Source organism: Etheostoma spectabile, chromosome 1, assembly GCF_008692095.1.
Source record: "Etheostoma spectabile isolate EspeVRDwgs_2016 chromosome 1, UIUC_Espe_1.0, whole genome shotgun sequence".
Lineage (NCBI taxonomy): Eukaryota > Metazoa > Chordata > Actinopteri > Perciformes > Percidae > Etheostoma > Etheostoma spectabile.
Window position 1 is genome coordinate 2,096,260 of NC_045733.1, and position 23,150 is coordinate 2,119,409.

Below are 23,150 nucleotides of genomic sequence, written 5' to 3' on the forward strand. Positions count from 1 at the left end.
CACACAGAACATTATACAGCTCACAGATGCTGCGCCCACAAACAAATATAAACACACAAACACATTTTTTATCTCCAGCGAGACTGAATGCAGCAGGTAATTTATATCCTCTTGCTAGTTAGTTTTGTATGCTAATTAATTTCCGCATTGCTATGGCAACATAAACATTGTAATGTGTTTTTCTCTGTTATTAATATAGCGTGTCAAAATCACAAGGGAGTGTGTGTACATGCGTGCAGACCAAAATGTGTGTCTGCTCTTCTCAATGTATGCATATGCGACTTTATGCATGTGTGCAAGTGTGTGCATGTGTGTTTAATGGTGTCCTAACCAATATTAGTCTTACACCCACTATTGGATCATATGAAGGAATGACCAATTAAAAAGGTGATTAAAAGAGACATACTTTAGAGAGAGAGGGGGGATGGTGCATGTAATAAATGAGCAAGAGAGAAGAACCTACTGGGTAAGTTATTTTTCACTAAAGGGAAACAGAGAGAAAATTCTGGGGAGGCATGTGGTAATGTCTGGACTCTCACTGACATGCTAGGAGAGGAGTTTCTGCTTTAGGTTATTTCTGCTGTGCGCTGTTTGTGTTTAAACCCAGTCACACACTGAGTTAAGTTGGGGTTTACTTTTTAAGTGTACAAATATTAGCATATTCATCCATGTATGTATAGCTATGCTGCATCAGGTAGGTGTAAGCATGTCCGTGTACATTTTTTATTTTCATAGCATGAAACCAACTTTCTAATTTCAGCAATCCATCCCTTCTTTTATTCATATATAATTTAGGCTTAATAATGCGGTAATGTTTAAACACTGTTCTTAAAAATATTTACATAAAGCAAAAAAGGCATTTAATCAATATCACTTTGCCTTCCTTCATATTCATAATCGTGGTCCATTTGAGACATGGATCTTTGTGATCTCCTTTTCCACACAGAGTAATTTTTAATGGAAAGAATGCTCATATGTGGTGAATTAAATATGTAATTGCAACTGGGCACATGCCCTACTAACAGTAAGCCTGTGGCTACATGGTGGTTAGTTAATAAAAGCTAGCGTGGTGAGGTGAATGAGGTGTCTCCTGCTGAGAGGGAGTTTGACTGAGAGAGTTGCGGTAATTCACAACAAATCACAACAAAGCTCTATTACCTTAACAATGTCTTACTCACCTACAAACAAGGCACTGCTTCACTTTTGTTGTTGGTTATACTCCAGATGTTAAAAATTCAAGATGTTATGGGCAGGTTGTCATATGAAAACCTTTGTGTGTAGAATTTCTAAAACTAGTTGTCTCCAGATGTGTATTCTTGTCTTTAACTGACAGAATCACCATGGTACTGTATATTACATACTTTATTGTAGAAGCAGGACATATAAGGTGCCTGAAAAGCAATATAATATATCCTGAGAGTAAGACAGAAACAGCAAAAGAGAGAGACAGTGACAGACAGAGTGTGTTTTGGGAAAGCCAGTGAGAGAGACCTGTGCTTGACCTCTGTCAGAGTAACATTTGTTGTATGAGTGTGTGTGTGTGTGAAGTCATTTATAACCTTTGTTATTGACCTTGCTCTTGCACAGACATAAGACTCAATCATTCCCCCCCCCCCCCCCCCCCCCCCCCCCCCCCCCCCCCCCCACACACACACACACACACAATCACACAATCATTCTCCATCTTGAGACCATTGTGCGTGATCATGAGCCACCAACACACTTGAAATTTATAGTAGTTTCTTCACAGTTTTTCATTCTTGGTCATTTTCTTATCATACTGTCATACTCCTGCCTTCTACTGCGTGTGTTTGTGTGTGTGTGTGTTCTCTCAGAAAAGGTGCGAGAGACTGTCTGCATCTTTCCTGCATTATTTCACTGATCCCATACCTGCAGATAAATGTGTGTGTGTATATTATATACAGGAGCAAGTAATGGGGAGAGAGATGAGAGGAGGTAAATGAGAATGGGTGAAGGAGGAAAGGTTTACATTCCTTGTTCAGTCATCTGGAACTAATTATATACACACACACACACACACACACACACACACACAGACTTGCCAGTAAACCGTACAACATAAACCAGTGTCATTCTGGCTATGACCGACTAAGAATGTGTTTCTCCTCTCCTTTGTATTGAAGAATTAGACCCTTTTCTGTCACGTTTCTCTCTGATCTGCCATCCTCTTCTTTTTCCTCATTAGTGTCACACAACAAACTGGTGCTAAATATAGTAGAAGTGAAAAGAGGAACTGACAAAGATTTGAAAAATAGGGGGATCCTAATGGAAATGGGTTGCAATCACACAATTCAGTTTCAAAATGTTGGCAGCTGTGTGTAGAGTGTGTTTGTCTACAGATGTGTGTGAAAGGGATGTGTTTTGTTGTGTTTGACAGCCCATATTCCTGAACCCTTTACCTCCAGTATGCTTGCACATATGAACCCTTACACACAAAAACAACAGTAATGGACAAACCGAGCTGTCATTTCTTATCAAATCTCAGTAATAGACCCCCCCCCCAGCACACAGAGTTGCTGAGGTCACTGCTTACTTAGCTTGGACGTTGTCTCTGTCTCTACGTTTTCTCTGTGCTTTTCCTCTCTGTCACTCACTCCATTCTTACACAGGATAGAGCTGAGGCTGTTTGTCTGCCCTTGTAGGAGACAATGAATCACACACACACACACACGTAGACTATCTGTGGTGCTGAGACTGATTTAGTCACTCACAGAATACTGATGAACTCACGGGTGAAGAGATACGTGGAAGAGTCTGATTCTGTCAAATATAGGAATTGGAAAATTAAATAGTTTCCAACTAGACTTCCACATTGGACTCCTCAAGATCGTTTAGCCTGGACTAATCTCTAGCTTGTCTGGCAACATAATATGTGTGTTTGTGTGTGTGTGTGTGTGTGTGTGTGTGTGTGTGTATGTGTGTGTGTGTGTGTGTGTGTGGACTAGGGGAATGTAAACAAACTCAAAGTTATACTGTTCAACTGAAAGATGAGCTGGAAATAACAAAAAGAAAGCATTAGTGGGAAGAAAAACACTCTTTTTCAAAACACAGCTCTTTTTTTTAATCAGGCAGCTTGGCTGCTCCCCTACATTTCAACTAAGGAATAACAAGGCCCTCATCTTAAGGACCGTACACATGGGGGTACGCCTCTCCTCTTAAGCGTAGCTCCCATGGCGCCATTTTAATGCTACGAAGCCATCACCTGCAGTTACATCCCATTGACTGCCATTCATTTTGGCGTCACTTTGACAGTGGATAACTTTACATCTGAAGCGTTCCAAGACTCTATTTGTCAATTGTTTATTTCTACAGAAACACAACAATGTATAAAAGGCTCCATTACCTTGTAGCTCACGTTTTGGCTCCGTAGGAGACGTTTTTGTAAAAATAGGCTAACGATTGCATCATCACCATACTGTCAGGAAAAGCAAACAGACAGTTTAGACTTCCACTAGCTGTTTAGGTTTAGTTACTAACGTTAACTAGCATGTTAGTTAGAAGTAATTACCCTGTGTCTATGTTATCTCCTAACATGTACCTACGCTCTCCGTCTCTGCTGATTGCGAATGATTGAGAGTTTTCTTGGCACAGCTACCAGAAGACTTACAACTTTCAGACAGGTTGCCCACGTCACAACTACATCGTCAAGTTCAGTTGAAGGCTGCGCAGTAATGGTCAGCACTCACCGGAAAAGTGCTTCTAATGTCCTTTACTGGTCTCTGTCCAGAACAACGGGGGTCCATTTCTTTAACTGTCTATGGCCGTGCACCATGTCCACTTTATTGCCCCTTTGGTTCCCTGTCTGCTGTGGATGTGTGTTTGAGTGTGTGGGACTGGGAGAGGGGTCAAAAGAAGCCAAGATAAATTAAATCTACATCATTTTTGCTAAAGAGCTGACTTTTCCATTTCTTTCCAAACAATAAAATCAGGACTACCTTCTGCTATTGATTGGAGGATTGTATTCACCATTTCTTCATACTTACATTTTAATGATACATTTTACATAACTTGTCACTGAATGCCACATTAACATTGGATTTGAATAATAAAAACATCTATTAATCCCAACTGTGCATACACACCGCCGTCGACTCGAGCTGCAAAGAAGCTCTAGCCACCCCGCCAAGGACGCTTGTCAAAAAGTACGGGGAAGCTTTTTGACGCTTTGGCCGCTCAGATGTGGCAGCGTTCTCTGTTCAATCATGAGAGAAGCACACAGAGCCACTGCTCGGCCAATACACTGACACTAGAAACCTTTTATAAATTAAATGACAGAATTTTTATTGTAAATTGGTCGCAGCGGTGCCTTTTAGCCGTTTGCTCACTCACTAGCCGCTGAGCCGTAGCGGCATGCCGCCAGACTAACCTAATGATCTGTGCAGGACTTAACTGTGAGCGGACCGTTTAGAGACGTTGTGGCCGGCAAGTAACGTTATATCATAAATGATAGGTAACCCAGCAGCGGCGATTATGAGCTTGTCCTCAGAATTAATGTTTTAGTAGGAACCAAAGTTTACATTGTATGTTTCCCCAGAATCAGTTAGCGCGACGGATTTCTATATTCTGATTGGTTGCCGGCGTTAGCTGCTGCTTGCCGCTGAACTGCGTCATAAGTCATTACCATCAAGTTAAAAAAATTTCAACTTTCTGATTGACACTCAACACGCTCAAAATGCCCGAATCGCGACACCGACAGAGTGTCTGAGAGAAGCCGGCTTCCATTGAATATGAACGACTTTCGTTAACTTTAGACGCTCAAGTCGGCGGCGGCGTGAATGCACAGCAATTCTTTTCTTCAACTGTGTTCCACATTTTTTTTACCATAATACGACTAAACACACTTCTTCCCTTTAAATTCTTACAGACATATCTGTTGGGCTTGCACGAGTCTGTATGTGTATTAGAGTGCACATGTTGCAGCACTCCGCTCTTGCTCTTTCATTTTGTTGCTTGATGGTGCATGTGTATTATCTGGCTCATTCCTATTGGAAAGTGGCCAGATGTAGTTGACATGACATCACATTTTTTCAGTCAAGGTACAATATAGTTTGTAGAGCAATTTTCAGCCATCTACAATAAATGCTTTTCATATCTGTCTCAAAAGCAAAAGCAACAAATACAGTCAGTTTTGTGTGAAAAGATCCAGCAGAAAATGTGTCATAACCCCATAGCTAAGCACAATTACTGAACATTGTGCAAGCACAGTGAAAAATCAAATAAAGGCATTTATAAATAGTAAACTGCATTTTAAATCTGCCCTGACCTTAGCACCCTTCTTCTAGTCTGCCTGCGTGTCACTCTGCAAATATGTTTTGTTTAAGTGTGTGTGTATGTGTGTGTGTGTGTTAGAGAGAGAGGGCCAAAGACCCTGGCATCTTGTTTTATGTAACCTGGAGAATCTGTGTATGTGTGCGTGTGTGTGTGTTTGTGTGTTTGTGTGTTTGTGTGTGTGTGTGTGTGTGTGTGTGTGTGAGAGAGAGAGGGCCAAAGACCTGGCATCTGTTTTATGTAACCTGGAGAATCTGTGTATGTGTGGGTGTGTGTGTGTTTGTGTGTTTGTGTGTTTGTGTGTGTGTGTGTGTGTGTGTGTGTTGTGTGTGTGTGTGTGTGTGTGTGCGCGGTGTGTGTGTGTGTGTACCAGAGGAATGTAAACATACTCAAAGTTATACAATACAAAGAATCTTCTTAGCTCTTATTTCAACCAGGCAGTTGGCTGCTTCCCAAAATCTCATTCAATTAGTTACTTTATACTACGTTTGCCTGAGAAACAAGGTAGGCTTTTATATAAAATGCTGAGGCTGTTTGTCTGCCCTATGAATCACATACACACACACACACACACACACACACACACATACATGCACGACAGGAGCTCAAACCTTGGAACATCTGAGGTGTGTGTGTGTGCATCCTGTGGTCTTGTGGTTTGTTGACATAGCCTAGCAGGCAGCGCTCAAATTGAGAGGCTACATTATACCATTAGATTAAATGAAATGTTGCTTGTGTGCACACACCCTCACACACACACACACATTAACGGGCTTGCTCTTGCGATAGAGTCTTGTTTGTATGTGGCAGACAGTATGTTGCATTCACTCTCTTTTCCTTACGAACAGGCTCTCATTACATTATGGGCCACCAAGAAGGCTGACGTACTGTATGTGTTTATGTGCTACCTGTCAATCACTTATTATTTACACTCTATTGTTTTGTTTTCCCTGTCAATCGTCTGTCTCTCTATATTTATTTCTGATTGTCTAAATCTGCTGAGAGATAACCTGTGTCAAACACGTGCCTATTGATTAGATGCACATGCTTCATCTCTATAATTTATGTATTGATTAAGCTTCACTAAACAAAGAGTGCCTTCCCATCACTTTGATTAATCCTGTACATGCACAGCCTCTTTCCTGCCCTGATGCACTGAGATATTCAAATAAAAGCCCCAGCATGTTGAACAAATGTTTAAAGTAATGTGTTTGTTGTTTCTACTATGGATGAACATATGTAATTGGTAATTAGGTTATTTTTATGCTAGTATTAGTCTACATCTCGACGCTACATCTTAGTGGTTAACCTGTTCTGTCTGGTTTCTGTTGTTAAATCAATCACATGGGAAATGCAGCTGCAAATGTGGAATATTTTTTTTACGTTAACAGTTTTTGAGAAGATGGTAATGTAATGTAATGGGATGCAGAAGCGCTTGGTAATAGCCATCATTCAAGAGAAAGCTGTTTCACAGAAAATATTTCATGTTATCTCTAGGGAGGAATGTGCACAGAATAACAAAATAATAGAAAAGTGACTAATCTTATTTTAGGAGGACATTATATTATGTATGTTCAGATGAAGTCTTTACTGTCTATCCCAAGTTACAATAGGATGAGATGATTTTTACATGTAACCGTAAACTCTGTTTGCTGTAACTAGCACTTGGCAGAAAAGGGCGAGGGCCTACATCGATACCTGGCCTTAGTGTTACAGAAGAAGTGGGCTGGTTGAAAGCAGGAAGATAATTACAGTCATCAAGTGAGTTGGTACAACCTACCACAGATGTTGAGTTCAGAGCTTCTAAGCAGACATGCTCTTGCTAATGATACGCTAACACTAAACCTACACAGACAATTAGCTCACAACATCACACATAGTCATTTTAATCACATAACGAGTTTTACGGGCCTTAAGTGAAGCCAGACTTTAATGAGGAAAAACTATTTATATATAAAAGATTTTTCAGATAACTTGCCTAAAGCTTTGTGGAAAAAAACAAGAAATATTTTTAAGGGACTCAAATGAGCTTAAGACACAGATGTGTATCGGGGTGTGTATGTGTGTTTTCCTTAATATTTAGACCAGAAAGACGTGGCAGTCGATTTAGAGTGATTTTGCGCTTTATGAGCTCGGCTCCAATTAGTGTGGAAAAACACATGCACACATACACACACATACCTGTACATGCACATGCATTTATGTGCGCAGGCACAGATAACTGCACAAACAAACTAGACAAATGTTTGGATTTTCGAACACAACAAAGCACACTAGGATTGCTCTCTCACTCACTCACTCACTTACTCACACTCACACAGACACAGACACACAGACACACACACACACACACACACACACACACACACACACACACACACACACACACACAGCTTCACCAGCCAAACGCTGACAGAGAGACAAAGGGAAACATGCAGTGGGCCAACATAAGGAGAGAAAAGTGAGCCAAAACACTACATTTAGCATTTGTTTGTGATTCTGGTTTTCTGTTTATATTTTTTGTTTAAATAATAGAGAAGATTGCATTTGTGATATTTGTGATATCAGGTGCATATCTGATATATTTTAAATGGCCGTTCTTGGAAATCTGCAAGCCTGGCAGTCTGTACTCACTAGAAAAGGTGAATTTGTGGTTTGTGGTGAAAGTGGAACCATTGTAGTTGTGGGAGTGTTTAGAAGCTGTTTGATAGATTGCACAGGTAAAGGGAGCTTTAATAGAAAAATAAACCTTATTTAATTGTCACATACAATTGTACAGTACACTGTAGTTAAATTCTATCTCAGCATTAAACCCATCGTAAGCATTAGGAGCAGTGGGCAGCCACATAGCAGCACCCAGTGAACAAACTGGGGTTCACTGTCTTTCTCAAAGACACTTTGACATTCAGACTTTGAACTGCTGAGATTGAACCGCATATCTTGTGATTGAAGGATGACCGGCTCTACTTCATAGAGTTGACCGTGTAATGTTTGTGAACAACAGCAATAGAAAGAAATAGAAAGGTTGACACTTTTTTCACACTTTGACCAATCTTCTAATACTATAAAACCACTTTAGGCCTACACTTGATCTTACAGTTTGGGCAGCCTCATACTCCATTATTTTGGCCAGATGGTCTGTGCACACAAGAAGCCCAATTTTTGTAGCGGCACAATGACCACGGCAAGCAGTGCTCCGACTAGGTGGTATTTTCCAGACAATGAAATTCACCTAGAACTGTTATCAGAGCAACAAGCTCTTATAGCTTAAAGCAGATTTGGGAAAGGCAAAACAAACGCTTGAATTTGAAAGTACAGCCTTTCTCCTGCAGCTCTCAGCCCCACCCACCAGACAAGCATGGATCATACAGTATGCAAATACCTTATACACTAACCTGTATGAATACTAGTCAATATTATATCATCTATTAAAAGATTTCAATATATTAAACTCCGTCTTAAGAAATAAATGCATGAGAAATAGTTCATGTCACATTTACTGAGTAGTTCCTTCTACATCTTCAATAGTTTTTATGGCCCTTATGGGAAACAAATGTTGTAATTTCCTCATGGCTAGAAATTGAAAGTCAATCACTGAACCTCACTGAAAAAATGGCTGCTGTTTTATCTTTTACGTTTTTAGTATTTATAGCACCCAGATTCTTTGTAGATGATTCAAGTGCATTAACTCAACACACACAATGTCAGACTGCAGAGTAGCAAAATTTCCTGCTGAAAAAGAATAGAATAGACTAGAATGCTTTAATGTCATTATACACAAAAACACGGTACTTGTGCAACGAGATTAAAGCAATCCCTTCACAGCGTTGACACAAAAAATATAAGAACATAAGATAACAATATAAAATATCAAAAATCAAAAATATAAAGTCAAAGATATAAAGTGTAGGTAGTGCAGAGAAAAAGGAGAGGGGCGTGGGGTGCTGGCGCACAGTCCTGAGTCAGGAGAGCAACTGTATACATATACGAATTAGCTTTGAATACACATTGTGTAAGCATAGATAAGTGTTAACAATTAATAAATAATATTGCACAGTGATGAAATGAAATGATTAAGTACTAATAATAAATAAATAATATTGAATGAAAATGGATGGAATGGAAAGGAAGAAGGGAGAGGAAAAGAGAGAGTGAGTAGAAGGTCAGTTGTTTTCATTTCTGTATGAAGGGACTATCCTTGCTGCCAGCTTCTGTGACACTTTTACCCTTTAACCCTAAGGCTTTAGTGTGTGTGTGTGTGTGTGTGTGTGTGTGTGTGTGTGTGTGGTGTGTGTGTGTGTGTGTGTGTTTGTGTAAGTGTGTGTTTCTCTAAACATCTTCGACCAGGCTACATGGCAGTGTGTCTTAGATTATCTGTAATTATTCAAAGTCATGATTTTTCCAACTCCTCTCTTCTAAGTCAATAACATTCTCCAGTGCAGCTGAAAACAACTTTCTTTGTTGTGCTTTAATTTCTTCCTCCACACATTAGCCTAAATCTTGGCTTTCTGTTTCTCTCTCCTTCTAGGATCCCTCCTTCTCTCTCCTCCTTCATGATAAGCTTCAAGTGCCCAACAGTTCTCGACGGGCATGGAATGAACGTGACAGTCGCTGTGATGTCTGCGCCACTCACCTTACTCAGCTCAAACAGGAAGCCGTGCGCATGGTCCTCACTCTCGACCAGTGGGATTTGTCTCCACCATCCTCCCCTCCGGCCCTTAATGGACGATATGGATCACAAGGACCTCCGGGGCCAATGGGAGCATCTGGAGCACTAGGAGGTCCTGGTTTACGGGATTGGATTCCTCCTTTTCTTCCTTCCTCCCCCTCCTCAGCTGCTGCTGCCGTTTCACACTCGTCCTCCCAGTCCCCTTCTCCAAGCCCCAGCCCGTGCCATGGACCATCCAATTCCAGCCATTGGAGTCCCTCGGTGGGACAAACGTCCAGCTGTGCTCCCATAAACCCACAACCTCAAGGCCCAGGGCACAGATTGGGGTCTAAGCCCAGCTCCCTGGGGCTTGGAGGTGGGGTGGACAGAAGGAATGGGTCTCCCAGTTCAGGAAAAGCTGGTTCTCAACAACAACCAGTGACTGGAGTAAACAGCCCTGGCAATAATAGTGGTAACAGCAGTAATAACGGGAGTGGAGCAGTACTGAGTACAGCAGCTCTGCAGGCCCATCAGCACCTGAACCGAACTAATGGAGGAGTTACACTTTATCCATACCAGGTAAGCTACCTGTAGCGGTGTGTGTGTGTGTGTGTGAGCAGCATGCAGTTGAATACATCTCTTGATGTGAGTCTGACAACCAAAGACAGGAAGAACAACATTTACATTTTTCAGCTTGCAGATGTTGCTACCTTTTGGAGTGTGACCTTGTTAGTTATCAACCACAATACCTTCTGATGATGTTCAACATAAACATAAAGGCTCCTCTCCTCTCCTCTCCTCCCCTACTCTCCTGTAGACTAACAATGAAGAATGCTGCCATATAGTCTGCAATGCTATACATGTATCCCCTCAACCCCACCCCAACCCCCGTGGTGGAAGCTCTCATTTCAGCAACTAACTGACAAAAAAAATTCTTTGTAGCATGCAGGAGTCAATTCTTATCTAAAGTTGTAAAGACCTTGTGAGGTTTTTTTTTCTTCCCAAAAGAGCTCCAACTCAATAATCATTGGATTTGACATCCCTTTGTTATCAAGGAGGAAGCAAAATATCCTCTTCAACTGGATCGAGGCAGGACATAAAGTATTGAGTTAAAGTGACGCAAACCCAAAAAGTGAGTCAAATTGAAAAGGGAGATATAAAAGAAGGAGGTTTTAGGAGGAGACGTAAAGAGAGGGATCATGAGTAGATAAGAGAGCAAGATGGTAGGAGGGAGAAAACGCCTCAGGTGATGTGTGGTCTATAGGTGTATGGAGAAAGGCAGGAGAGCTGAGACTGCAGGGGAGATCCAGAGGTGTGTGTGTGTGTGTGTGTGTGTGTGTGTGTGTGTGTGTGTGTGTGTGTGTGTGTGTGTGTGTGTGTTAACATGTGTGTATGAACGTGTTCTACAGATGTAATAATTCATACGGTGATAATTAGAACTCTGGGGATTCTATGTCACACACCCACAGTACCCCTTAACTCTCTCTCTCTCTCTCCCCCCTCTCTCTCACTTATTCTCTCTCTCTCACCCACACACACACACACACACACTCTCCCCACTTATTCCTATTGCCTCTTTCTTTCCTTTTCCATTATTTCTCCTGTCTTTCTGACACAACGTGTTCAGATCTTCTATCTTTTCCCCATTACTCTTTATATTTTATTCATCACGTCACTTGAATCAGATGCAGAGATATGTAGTTGTCAGTGGAAATTACTTTGTGCCGTCTTTTGAATTATTTCGGTATCTTGTACTGGTCAGAAATAAATAAGAGTCTTTATGTATTCTGGCCTTTCTTTGTGGAAATGAAAGTGAATGGGTTGCCAAATTTAAATGGAATTACAGTAATTAGATAATTACTAATGATTCAGTTTTACAAGTGTATTTGTGTGTGAGTGTCTTGTGGTGTGTGTTCAAACAACTTGGATGTCAGCATCTGTGTGCTAGTGTGTGTATACAGTAGCATACTTGCGTATTGTTTGCATGTGTGCGTGCATTTACTCATGTTCTGTGTTGGAGTTAGCATCCAATCCATGTGTTGGATGGTGTAAAATGTTAGCGAGTATGAGTGTTTGCGGTGTGACAGTAATGGTGTTTCAGCAGGAAAGGAGAAACAGAGTGCAATAATAAATCACCTTTTCACTCACCCCCGAGAGAAAAAGAGAAATAGGCGGAGAGAAGCAGAGAGATGATCAAAAAATGGGATCAGAAATTAGAAAGCAGGACATTTAAGAGAAATTGAAAGATAAAGAGATGTGGTCAGAGAGGCTGAAGAGAATGTTAGAGATATGGGTTTAGAATAAGAGAGAATAAGAATAAGAGAAATTGTATTATGGAGACATCATTGTTTATGAACCTATTGCTAAGTAGATATTGTTGATTTACTGTTGATTTACTGCTGCTTTACTGCTGTACAGCACAAAACATCAAGGATTGCTGTTCATGTTTTAGCATCAGTGGAGCTTTCCAAAGTTCTCATCATGGGAGATGAGAATTCTCTTCCAATATTCGTTACCCTTCAGCGAAACGGAAAAGAAAACAACACAAGTGGAAAAACAGCAGGGAAAATGAGTAGGGTTTAATATGAAAATCAATGGTAATAATGGGAAATGTGATCATGCTCTTCAAGAATATCACCACCAGCAACATTGGTATGGTCTTATATGATTGAAAAAAAAAATCACCATTAAAGTCCTGTTCAGAGGTAACACAACAACAGAGAGAGTGGAGAGCTGATGGAAGGGAGGGCGCTGCAGAGGCAGATAAAGAACGGAATCGACCTGTCTGCCTGTGTATCTGACATTAAAATCTTGCTGGGTCAGCAATCTAGGAGGTGACAACCTCCCCAGTTTATATTTATTAGGACTTTTCTTTTTGGTCCCACAAGAAGTGTAGGGCTAATGGAAAATGCTGAATCAGTAAGAACAAAGAAGACTGATTATAACGGACTAGGTGTAAATCAGCCAGGTAACATACTAGGATGAGTGATCCGATGAAGGCTACAAACATTTTTTTAAAGGATTTCAAACAAACAGGAAAATGCAAGTTGTATTTAACACATCAAAATGGACTAGAGATGTGAATGGCACTGCATTGGATAAAAAATTGGTAAACCTTGAAAGTCAGTTTGTATTTTAAGAAGTTCTCCATTAGAACTAATTTATGATCCAGTTGGTTGACAAATGTTGAATAGCTTAGTCAAGTAACTGACCCAGATGCTGGTAAGCATTATTCAAATGGCATTAAAAACCACTGGGTGATGTCAGACAGCAGTGTGCTCAATAAATGTAAAAGCCTTTAATTTGCTCAAAGAAACAACACAACCTTTTACAACACACTGAACTGTGTCCCATTTACAATTACTTTACCCTGTTACTGACAGAAACGGTTCAATACATACAAAGCAAGTCCATATCAACTGCTTATTTACTTTTTTGGCTCTTATAGTGGTGATAGTGTGATAGTGTGTGTGTGTGTGTGTGTGTGTGTGTGTGTGTGTGTGTGTGTGTGTGTCACACACTCCCTCTCTGGTATGAGAAAGGAAATCTAACATGGTCTCATTGCCCTAGCTCTGTCCTTCAAGCAGCTAATAGAAAACCGGTTTATACAGTATCATTTGTTTTTACTGTGTTTCTGTTTGTTGTGTTTTTATATCACACACACACACACACACACACACAGAGTCATATTTTGTACAAAATAAAAGTTAAATATCCACTTCCAAACACTGCCAGACTGCTGAATGCCTTCAGGGTAAATTAGGACAGCTGTGGTGTCCTAAAGGTTATAGAAGATTGTGACTGGAAGGTCGCCAGTTCAATCCCTTGACCAGTATGAATCAGAAAAGGTTTTATTGCCACAATAAGTACACTTATGTGGGATTTTCCTTGGTAAAAATTGCATACTGTATATAAACAAACAAACAAACAGTGCACATTAATACAAAATAAAAAATGTAAACAGAAAACCAAATACATACATACAAAGTAACTGTTGCATAAGAAAAAATATATAGGAGTACAATGCCCCAAGTGTACACTGTACCACAGGTACGTATATTTAGTTTAATGTCTCCTATCAGTTAAAAGAAAGGTTGACTAGCAATACAAACTCACAAAACAAATTGTGTATTCCATTCATTACTCCAGCCAAGGTCCCCTTAGCTCCTCTTAGACAGAGCAGTGCACATGCTTTGTTGTCAACAGAGAGGACAGCATTGAGATCTGATATATAGTTTTGTGTTGCTGTACAACTGCATAAAATAAAAGCATGATAAGTGCATGCATGCTTAGCTTACAGCCTTTGGAAAAGTAATGCCTATTTTGTTGTATAATTTCTATTATAACTACATTTCTTGCTGTCATTATTTTCTCTTTTAAACGTATATATTTTGGCACACATTATGTTCCCATGAGGCCTTCTCTGATTTGATTGTACAACATGCTGTACATATGTTGAAGCATTAGTTATTCAATCACCCTGCGCTGCGTCACCTATGCTCTCTCTCTCTCTCTCTCTCTGTCTGTCTCTGTATATCTATCATTTCCTGCTGAGCCTTTATTTCTTTCTTGCCTCCATTACCCCAACAATTCATTTCCCTGTGTATTTTGTCTACTTTTTTATGATTTTTTTCTGTGTCCACTGGACTTCCTTGCTTTCTTTCCCTTCCCTCTCTGTCTCACATGCTTTCTCTGTTTCTAATATTAAATATAAACACCTTGTTCCATTTGCTCACTTACTACTTTGTGTGTGTTTCTGCCCCAATTTTGTACCCCACTTTCCTCTTGAAAGGGCAGGATCTCTCTCTTCCTCTACTATACTGCAGTAAGCAATTAGATTGTTTTACAGATTGTATTCCCCTGATGAAAGCAGGCAGGACCACATGGACACACACAGGCACACCATTTCTCTTTTCATTCTCCTCATACAAGCATAAAATTTAAGGCACAAATGTTATGTTGGTTGCCTGTAGCATGTGGTTGGAAAAGGATGGGAAAATAAAATAAATGTAAGAGTGACAGATGAGGAAGGTGAATGCTGGGGAAATGGTGTTTGGGTTTTAATGAAGATGAATGAGCCATCTTTTACCTTTTTCTAAGAGCAGAGAGAGAGAGAGAGGGATTTGGGAAAGTGCTGTAGCGTAAAGAAAGAGGAGGGGTGAGGGAGTCCAAGTGTTTATATTTATTTTTTATTCTGTCCTTCTAGGGAAATCTGATATCACATTCATCAGAGTCCCTCATTGACAGGTACAGTCTCAAGACCAGGTGTTCTATAAAAACGTGATCAGAGGCTGTGTTTTCATTGATTTGCTGCATGATTTTCACACATTTTTGCTGTAGTATTATCCTCAGCACTCTCTCTGTCCTGGTATTATCTAAATCCTTGGCTCTCCTGCTGCAATGACCTAATATTATCCCCATAGGGATCATTAAAGTCTCATCCAGTGTAATTCAGTCTAATTTATGGTAAAACATTAAGAGAGAGAGCATCTCAGCCTGTATGTCCTGTGGGGAAAAACCTCATAACAACCAACAGAAACAACAAAAACATAATTTAATAATAAGCATAAACATAATAAACATAATAAACTACATTACCCAAGATGCCATCTATGTGAAAGCATTATCCAGGTGACCATGCAGGAATGATCATGCTGTTAATTTATTTTCTGTTTGCTGTTGTTCAGATGCAGACCTAATTTGTCAACTCTCTTACAATAGCTAGTTTAATGAGCTGCATGAAGCATAATAACCCATCAGTGCACCAGTGTTTCAGACATAAGCACAGCAAGATGAAATGAATGAGCATATCATTTTTGCACTTTTTTGGTGACAATGGGAGGTACAACATAGAATCTTTCCAGTCTGTGAAGTCTATATCGCTGACAGCCACATATTATTTAACCACCTTTACTCCAGTTTTCAGGCAACATTATAATAACCCTCTGTGGGGACATTTCTCTCACACTGTGCTGGTAGTTTTCCTCTTCCCATTAATCAGGATAAACAAGCAACCAGCACAAATACGCAGGTATTCCATGTAGCTTACTGAACTTTTGTTCCATACATTCATGACTCCTTTAATAATTCAGGGGTATCAAGCTAAGCCTGATCATTTGAAATGCATGTAGGTGCATAGGGAGAATGGTATATAAAGTATAGAGGCATCTCATTTACAATAGGTAATTTGTCAGAGCAGTGGGCTGCGTGCTTGGACCCCAGGAGCCCTCAGCAGTAAATACACGCACAGTATAGTTGATTTACACACACGTACACACAGGTGCAGAGAAGTGCAGACACATGCACACACAAGGACATGCACAGACATGTTCACAATAGACATACATTCTCGCAGATTTACGCTCACACAAGCTGTAGTTCCTTTATTGGAGTGTGGGGTAATGATTTAGGTGCTCTGCTGTGTGGCTGCTGGCAGCACATAAAGAACTATGATCAATAATCCATATATGTTTCAGGAATGGGTGGCCTACACACATGCCTATACATACAAATCAACATGCATACACACACATCCGTGCACAAAGTGACAAACTAATGCAAAACATACTCGCATACATAGCAGTTTAATGCTTTAAACAACATTTTAAATCTCTCCCTTTGTTCATATTGACAAGAAGGATAGATGAAGAGAGTTGGGACAACAAACTATGAAATGTGTTTTCTTTTATATGTGTTTGCTCCCAGGCTGCATATGAATTTAACAATTTGGTCACTCTCTCAGATACTTAGATACATAAACATGTACATAGATAGGGGGTATCCAATGGCCTAGTGATTAAGGCACATACCATATAATCGCAACATTTAACTATGCCGAGAGACCTTATGGCATAACCCTCTTTCTTTCTCCACATTTCCTTTCTATATCTATACTATCAGCTGTGTAATAAAGGCAAATGACAAAAAAAAGCAAAGAAAGACCTCACTATATAGATGCATGTATACAAATTTGTTGTGTATATACCATACATCTGATTAAAACAGTTACTCACACGGGCACAGCAAATTTTATTTCTTTAAAGTGTTATGAGTTCAAAGTTCTTCCTATTCGTCCTCCCTGTCCTTTTTCCCTGCATACTATCTAATAAAGGACAAATGCCCTGAAGGATGATCCAATAATAAAGAACAAATGTGAAAAGCTTAAGATGGCAGATCAAAGGGACAGAGAGAATGAAATTCAATAGGCTAGAAGTGATGATAAAAACAAGTGGAGCGAGGAAGAGAAGAGAAGCAAGGGTGAAAGAGAAGGAGGAGGCGAGGAGGTTAAACGAGAGAAATGGAGGCAGGAGGGTGTTGTTGTTTGTTTGTTTGTTTCTGCTATGTGGGACCCAGACAACATTCTGCTGCGGGTTCACTGTAAACACCAGAGAGCTTATCTGCTGTCTGTCTGCCAAGCAAAACACACACATACACACACACATACACACACACACACACACACACACACACACACACACACACACCTGAAAGGAACATAAAATCTCTTAGCATCGGTGAACTATGCCATGTTGAGGATAGGAATTTTAGACAGTTAACATAACGGTTTCCTCTTTAAAAGTTGTTTTTTTCACATAATAAATATATGTATTAAATTATAAAGTAAGCATTTGACAGAGCCTTTTTGAAGTCTTTTGAAAGATATTAATTTAGTGGTTTAAATGTAAGTATTCCTGAAGCCAAAATTACATCAGAATACACAAATGAATGAATGATTCATTATTTCAATATTTTAAACTCCCTCCTAAGACATGAATGCACGAGAAATAGTTCATGTCACTTTTACTGAGTAGTTCCCTCTTCAAATAGTTTGTATGGCCTTTATGGGAAATAAATGTTGCAATTAAAAAATGGCTGCTGTTTTATCTTTTACATTTTCAGTATTAATTGCTTTATAGATGATTCAAATGCATTAACCCAACACACACAATGTCAGGCTGCAGAGTAGCAAAATTCCTGCTGAAAAAGGACGAAGGCAGAGGAAAAGAGAGAGTGAGTAGAAGGTCAGTTGTTTCTGTATTAAAGAACTATCCTTGCTGCCAGCTTCAGTGACACTTTGACCCTTTAACCCTTAGGCTTTAGTGTGTGTGTGTGTGTGTGTGTGTGTGTGTGTGTGTGTGTGTGTGTGTGTGTGTGTGTGTGGTGTGTGTGTGTGTGTGTGTGTGTGTGTGTGTGGGTGTGTGTGTGTGTGTGTAATGTGTTTGTCATGAAGGACATAGATACAGTCAACATGATCAAAGTCATCAGGAGAAAACCACATATATGTATGGGAGAGAGAAAGAAGAAGAGGTGTGAGAAGAATAGGGGCTGATTCTTTTTTCTTAGTGGTACAACAAAACACAGACGCACACAGAAAACATGTCACTTATTGCAATCTCAGGAGTAAATATTTTGAATCTCTCTGTCTCTCATCAGATCTCCCAGATGATCTCCGAGGACTCCAGAGAAAGTTTGACCGAGGCCGCTCTGAACCGCTACAACACACACTCTCCTTCACACACAAGCTCTCCTTCTCACACACCAGCTGCAACCACAACGGCTCCAACCACCACCTCAGCTGCCGCCTCCTTCTTTGCCAGGTAAGCTGCATTCATATAAAAGCAACACATTCACTACATTCAGTACTTGCTATACACATCTGTAGCATGTCATCCTGTAGATGCAGGTGGATCACCTGACTTCCATGCTGGTCTTTTGACTGATAGACTTTCTAATAATAATGGTTAGGAGAAATGATAATTAGCATCATGCTTTTGGCTTTCAGAATTACTTAAAGCCATTGAATTAAACAACACTGATACAAACACTGGTGCATTAGATTTTTAAGATTTAGCAGCATTATGGGAACTAAAAGTATCAGTATTACAGATTATGTTGAGCGTGTTAATTTAAGTAAAAACCAGGGTGTAAGGTGCATCTTACTAGCCCATTTGTGCCAGATTAATCCTTGGGTTCAGTTCATCCTCGGTTCGAGTCCAGACATCCCCACGTTCTGGCTGTTATGCTGATGTCTCTCAAGTTGTCTGATAGAGCAGAAAGAATGAAAGAATGGCCATTACAACTACATTGTAAGATGTTGTAAAATGAAGGTGGTGGAAAAATGAAATACTACTTACTTATCTTTTGGTGTGTTTATTTATGAAACAACTATCCAGTCAGCAGTCATTGATGAGCCGTGTAATCAAATCTGGAGAAATGCAGAGCAACACAACATAAATAAGACACGGGTAATATGGGTAAATTATTGATGAATAAACATGGCAATCCTAAAATGAATGAGTAAATTATTCATGGTTACACAAGACTATGAGTGTGTCACAGAGGTTGAAGTATTGCTGAGACGACGTATCTAATGAGCTGCTTTAAATCACATTTTAAATGAGCTGTTTCTTCCTTTACACTTTTACACATTTCCTTTCCTTTCCTTTCCTTTCCTCTCCTCTCCTCTCCTCTCATCTCCTCTCCTCTCCTCTCCGGGTGCGGTCTCAAAATCAGCAGATAATTCAGTGTGTGTTTGTCTGTGTGACATCTGAGGGACATGTTTGAGTGTGGCAGACATAGTGCTGTCTGACTTTCAAAGCACCAGTGACCAGGCACAACTTGTAAAATATATGGGAATGCGCACAAACATGTGCACACAAGACCATTTTACACACACACACACACACACGCACACACACACACGCACACACACACACACACACACACACACACACACACACACACACACACACACTTACCTGGTTGAAATTCCAAAAACATACACCAACTATCTCATCAATTGTGCAGTTGTCACTGTCTGTGGATATGTGTGTGTGTGTGTGTGTGTGTGTGTGTGTGTGTGTGTCTTTTTCTATAGATCCTTAACACTGGGATATGTAATATCCTCTTAAAATCAGAGTGTCACTGTTTTTTTGCTTATCAAAATTTCCCATACACACACAATTTGTCTGCAATTTTCCTGTCATTTCTGTATGCGGCAGGATTTTAGTTTACTGTAATTGGCAAATGGTAACAATGCACACTATGAAACCTTTTTTTACTCCGGCAACGTGTGTATGTGTTTGTTTTTGTCTGTGTTTATGGTCAATTGATGCAGCCATGCAGTGCTGGTAAATCCCATGACTGTCTTGGTCTTTACTCTCAGACGTGGACAGCATACAGACATTCTTATTATGCACACACATGCAGACACACACACACACACACACACACACACACACACACACAAACACATTCTTGCTCACTGTCTGGTTCACTGTCTGCACAGCAAAATCCATGTGTCCACCACATCTCCTCTCAGCTGATCCCTTTCTTCCTCCACATCCTCCTCTTTCCATCCCATCCCATGTAATTGCCTTCCGTTTTGCTCCCTACTTTCTTCTACTCCCCTCCTGCTTCACTTTCATTCTTCTTTTCTCCTCTTGCAACACTTTCTCTGTCTCCACACTGACCTTTTCTTTACCTCCGTTAATATGCACGGGAGTAATATTGTTCATTAGTACCGATCTGTCTTTGAATATGTCACACTCAAAAGGTAGTGCTCCATCCTCCCTGTGCTCCTGTGGCCCTCTGGGGACTCTGGGCTAGAGGATAGAGACATGCTGTACAAGCCCAGGCATGTGGTGTGTGTGGTGTGTGTGTGTGTGTGTGTGTGTGTGTGTGTGTGTGTGTGTGTGTGTGTGTGTGTGTGTGTGGTTTTCTATCCCACACTGGGGAAGGGTGTTTCTATCAGTGAAGGAATTTCTTTTATTGCATGCTCCTAGGATTGGATCTTTGGGGATTTGGCTGTGTGTGTGTGTGTGTGTGTGTGTGTGTGTGTGGTGTGTGTGTGTGTGTGTGTGTGTGTGTGTGTGTGTGTGTGTGGTGTTGTGTGTGTGTGTGTGTGTGTTTATTGCTGGGGCAGAGTAAATGAATAGGTCCCAAGTGAATTTGGGAGGCATTGTTATTTTGGATGGTAGGATGGCTGTGAGGCCGGGCAATGCTGTCTCTTTCTCTGCCTCTGCTTACCTCTTGCTGCCTCTTTTCAAAGAAGTGTTGCATCAAATGATAATTGGCCGCTAACACTGGCAACATAGGCAACACTGATAATGGTTGTGGTTGATTAATGATTTGAACATCAACTGTCTGATCACATCAGAACCATCTGTTTTTTTTTTGCAAATCAATTAAAAAAACAACATGTGTCAATTAACAGTAATTAAAAGTAGTCTTTTATTTTAACTTTGAAGAAGAAGCCCATTTGCTCTTGGAGTGGTTTTGCCGTTTTTAATATTAGAGGTACTGGGAGGACAGCAAGAGAGAGTGTATTTAACTATTCTTTCCATTCAATATTTTTAACTCTTAAAAGTACTGACAACTCAAAAAAATTAGATTCTGAAATTATTTTGTTTTTTTTAGGAATTGTTAAACATATCGGACAAAGGGTGTAGGGCATGCTGCTGTAATGAAACAAGAATCTCACACGGTTCAGATAGATTATAGTAACCCACTCAGTAATCTATACAGTAGCACAGACCAACATGTGATATGAATATTAGAGTGTGCATGAGACAGTAGTATCATGAGGCAATCTTAACTCCATTTTTAACACAGTTTAGTGATCAGGCTTATAGCATGTAAGGTGGTTTCTTAATAGGGAGCAGGGAAATCTTAAATTGGAGGCTACTGTAAGTGCACATGTCCATTGATAGTATAGTGTCAGTAAAGCCACTGGCTGACCCCTCACGATGTCACACACACACACACACACACACACACACACACACAGACACACACACACACACACACACACACTGTCTCTCCCCCACTGACGGCCTGTTAATAGAATGTAATTAGCTACTGAGCCAACAACACTGCCCAGAGACACCAGTTATAAATCAGCTGTGTATGTGTGTGTGGAGGGGTTTTAAGTGAGTGTTTGTACGTGTCAAGTGAAAGTGTTTGTAGTTGTGCCGAAGGAAGAGGAAAACAAAGCAACAGCATGTTAGTAGCTGGACTATTTGTGACCTGTGCTGCTTCTTAACAAGAGAGAGACACATGAAGGGACTGAAGGGCAGAGAGGCAAGGATGGATGAAGGGATCAATACATGTAAGGAAGGCTGAATGGATGGTGGGATGGATGGGTGGATATATAGGCACAGAAGAAGGCAAAGGATGAAAGGACCACAATAATGAGGGTAAGCGGAACAAAATAGAAGAAAAGATAAAGGGATGATTGTCGAGTAAGAGGGATTTAAAATTTAAAGAATAGGAGGGAAGTGAAGGATAGAGTAGAGTGGAGGAATAAATAAATGTAATGGAGGAAGGGAAGGGGCAAACAAAAGGATGGGGGTGACAGAGGAAGAGCTAATGGATAGAGAGATGGAGTAGATGGATGGAAAACAAGTGCCCTTCACTTTAGGGTTAGATTTGGATCTAATAGATCCATAGATCCACTTGGCCAAATCCCAAGCCACTTGTCATTAAACACTACCAATTAGGTGGAGCATGTGTGCGTGTGTGTGTGTTTTGTGTACTATGCTTGAATTGTGCCATAGATTAAACCAGTCAGGGTGAGAGGGTCATACATATGAATAGATTCACATTATGAAATTGATGTGGCTGTTGGATTAGAAGGATGTATTATAAAAACAATTGCACAAAAAAAGCTAATACATGTTTTGCCCAGGGAGCAAGTGCATGAATCCATCATAGTCATGTCACATCTTACAAGCATCAGCACTGCAGCAGTTGCAGCACCCTGTTTTTTCCATTGTTACATAGAAATCAAATGTAGATTTTAATTCAAGCACATCGTTCTTAAAGAAGAGCTTGAGTTTTTTTATACTGAAAATAAAGCCACAATTTGTAATACCATTATTACTATTTTTAAGATAGTTTTTTAATAATCTACTGCACATGCATCTTCACGCTCCATGGGAGGTTTTTAGCATTAATAAGAAAATCCCATAATTGCTTTCGATCACATTTGCTTTAATATGTGTGGAAGCATAGCTTGCACACAATGAAAAAACAATTAGTGGTCTTTTTGTGGAGCTTTGTTTCACACTGCAGGTTATATGCACTCACACACACATCCATAGTCACAAACACACACCTACACATACAGATTCACACACAAATCACCTGGGAGATCTAGTCAAATGGTGAAACGCTTCGTCGTTCTCCGGATCAGTGAATCCACATCTCTCTT

The 23,150-nt window shown here is 40.2% G+C and overlaps 1 protein-coding gene across 1 annotated transcript in view; it reads left to right on the plus strand.

Moving 5' to 3' along the window:
• kif26ba (kinesin family member 26Ba) overlaps nucleotides 1-23,150 on the plus strand; it is an 89,583-nt gene that overhangs the window by 21,028 nt on the left and 45,405 nt on the right. The window contains 2 exon segments of the mRNA XM_032516687.1: nucleotides 9,818-10,516; nucleotides 18,371-18,534. Of these exon segments, the coding sequence (XP_032372578.1) occupies nucleotides 9,818-10,516; nucleotides 18,371-18,534 (863 nt within the window).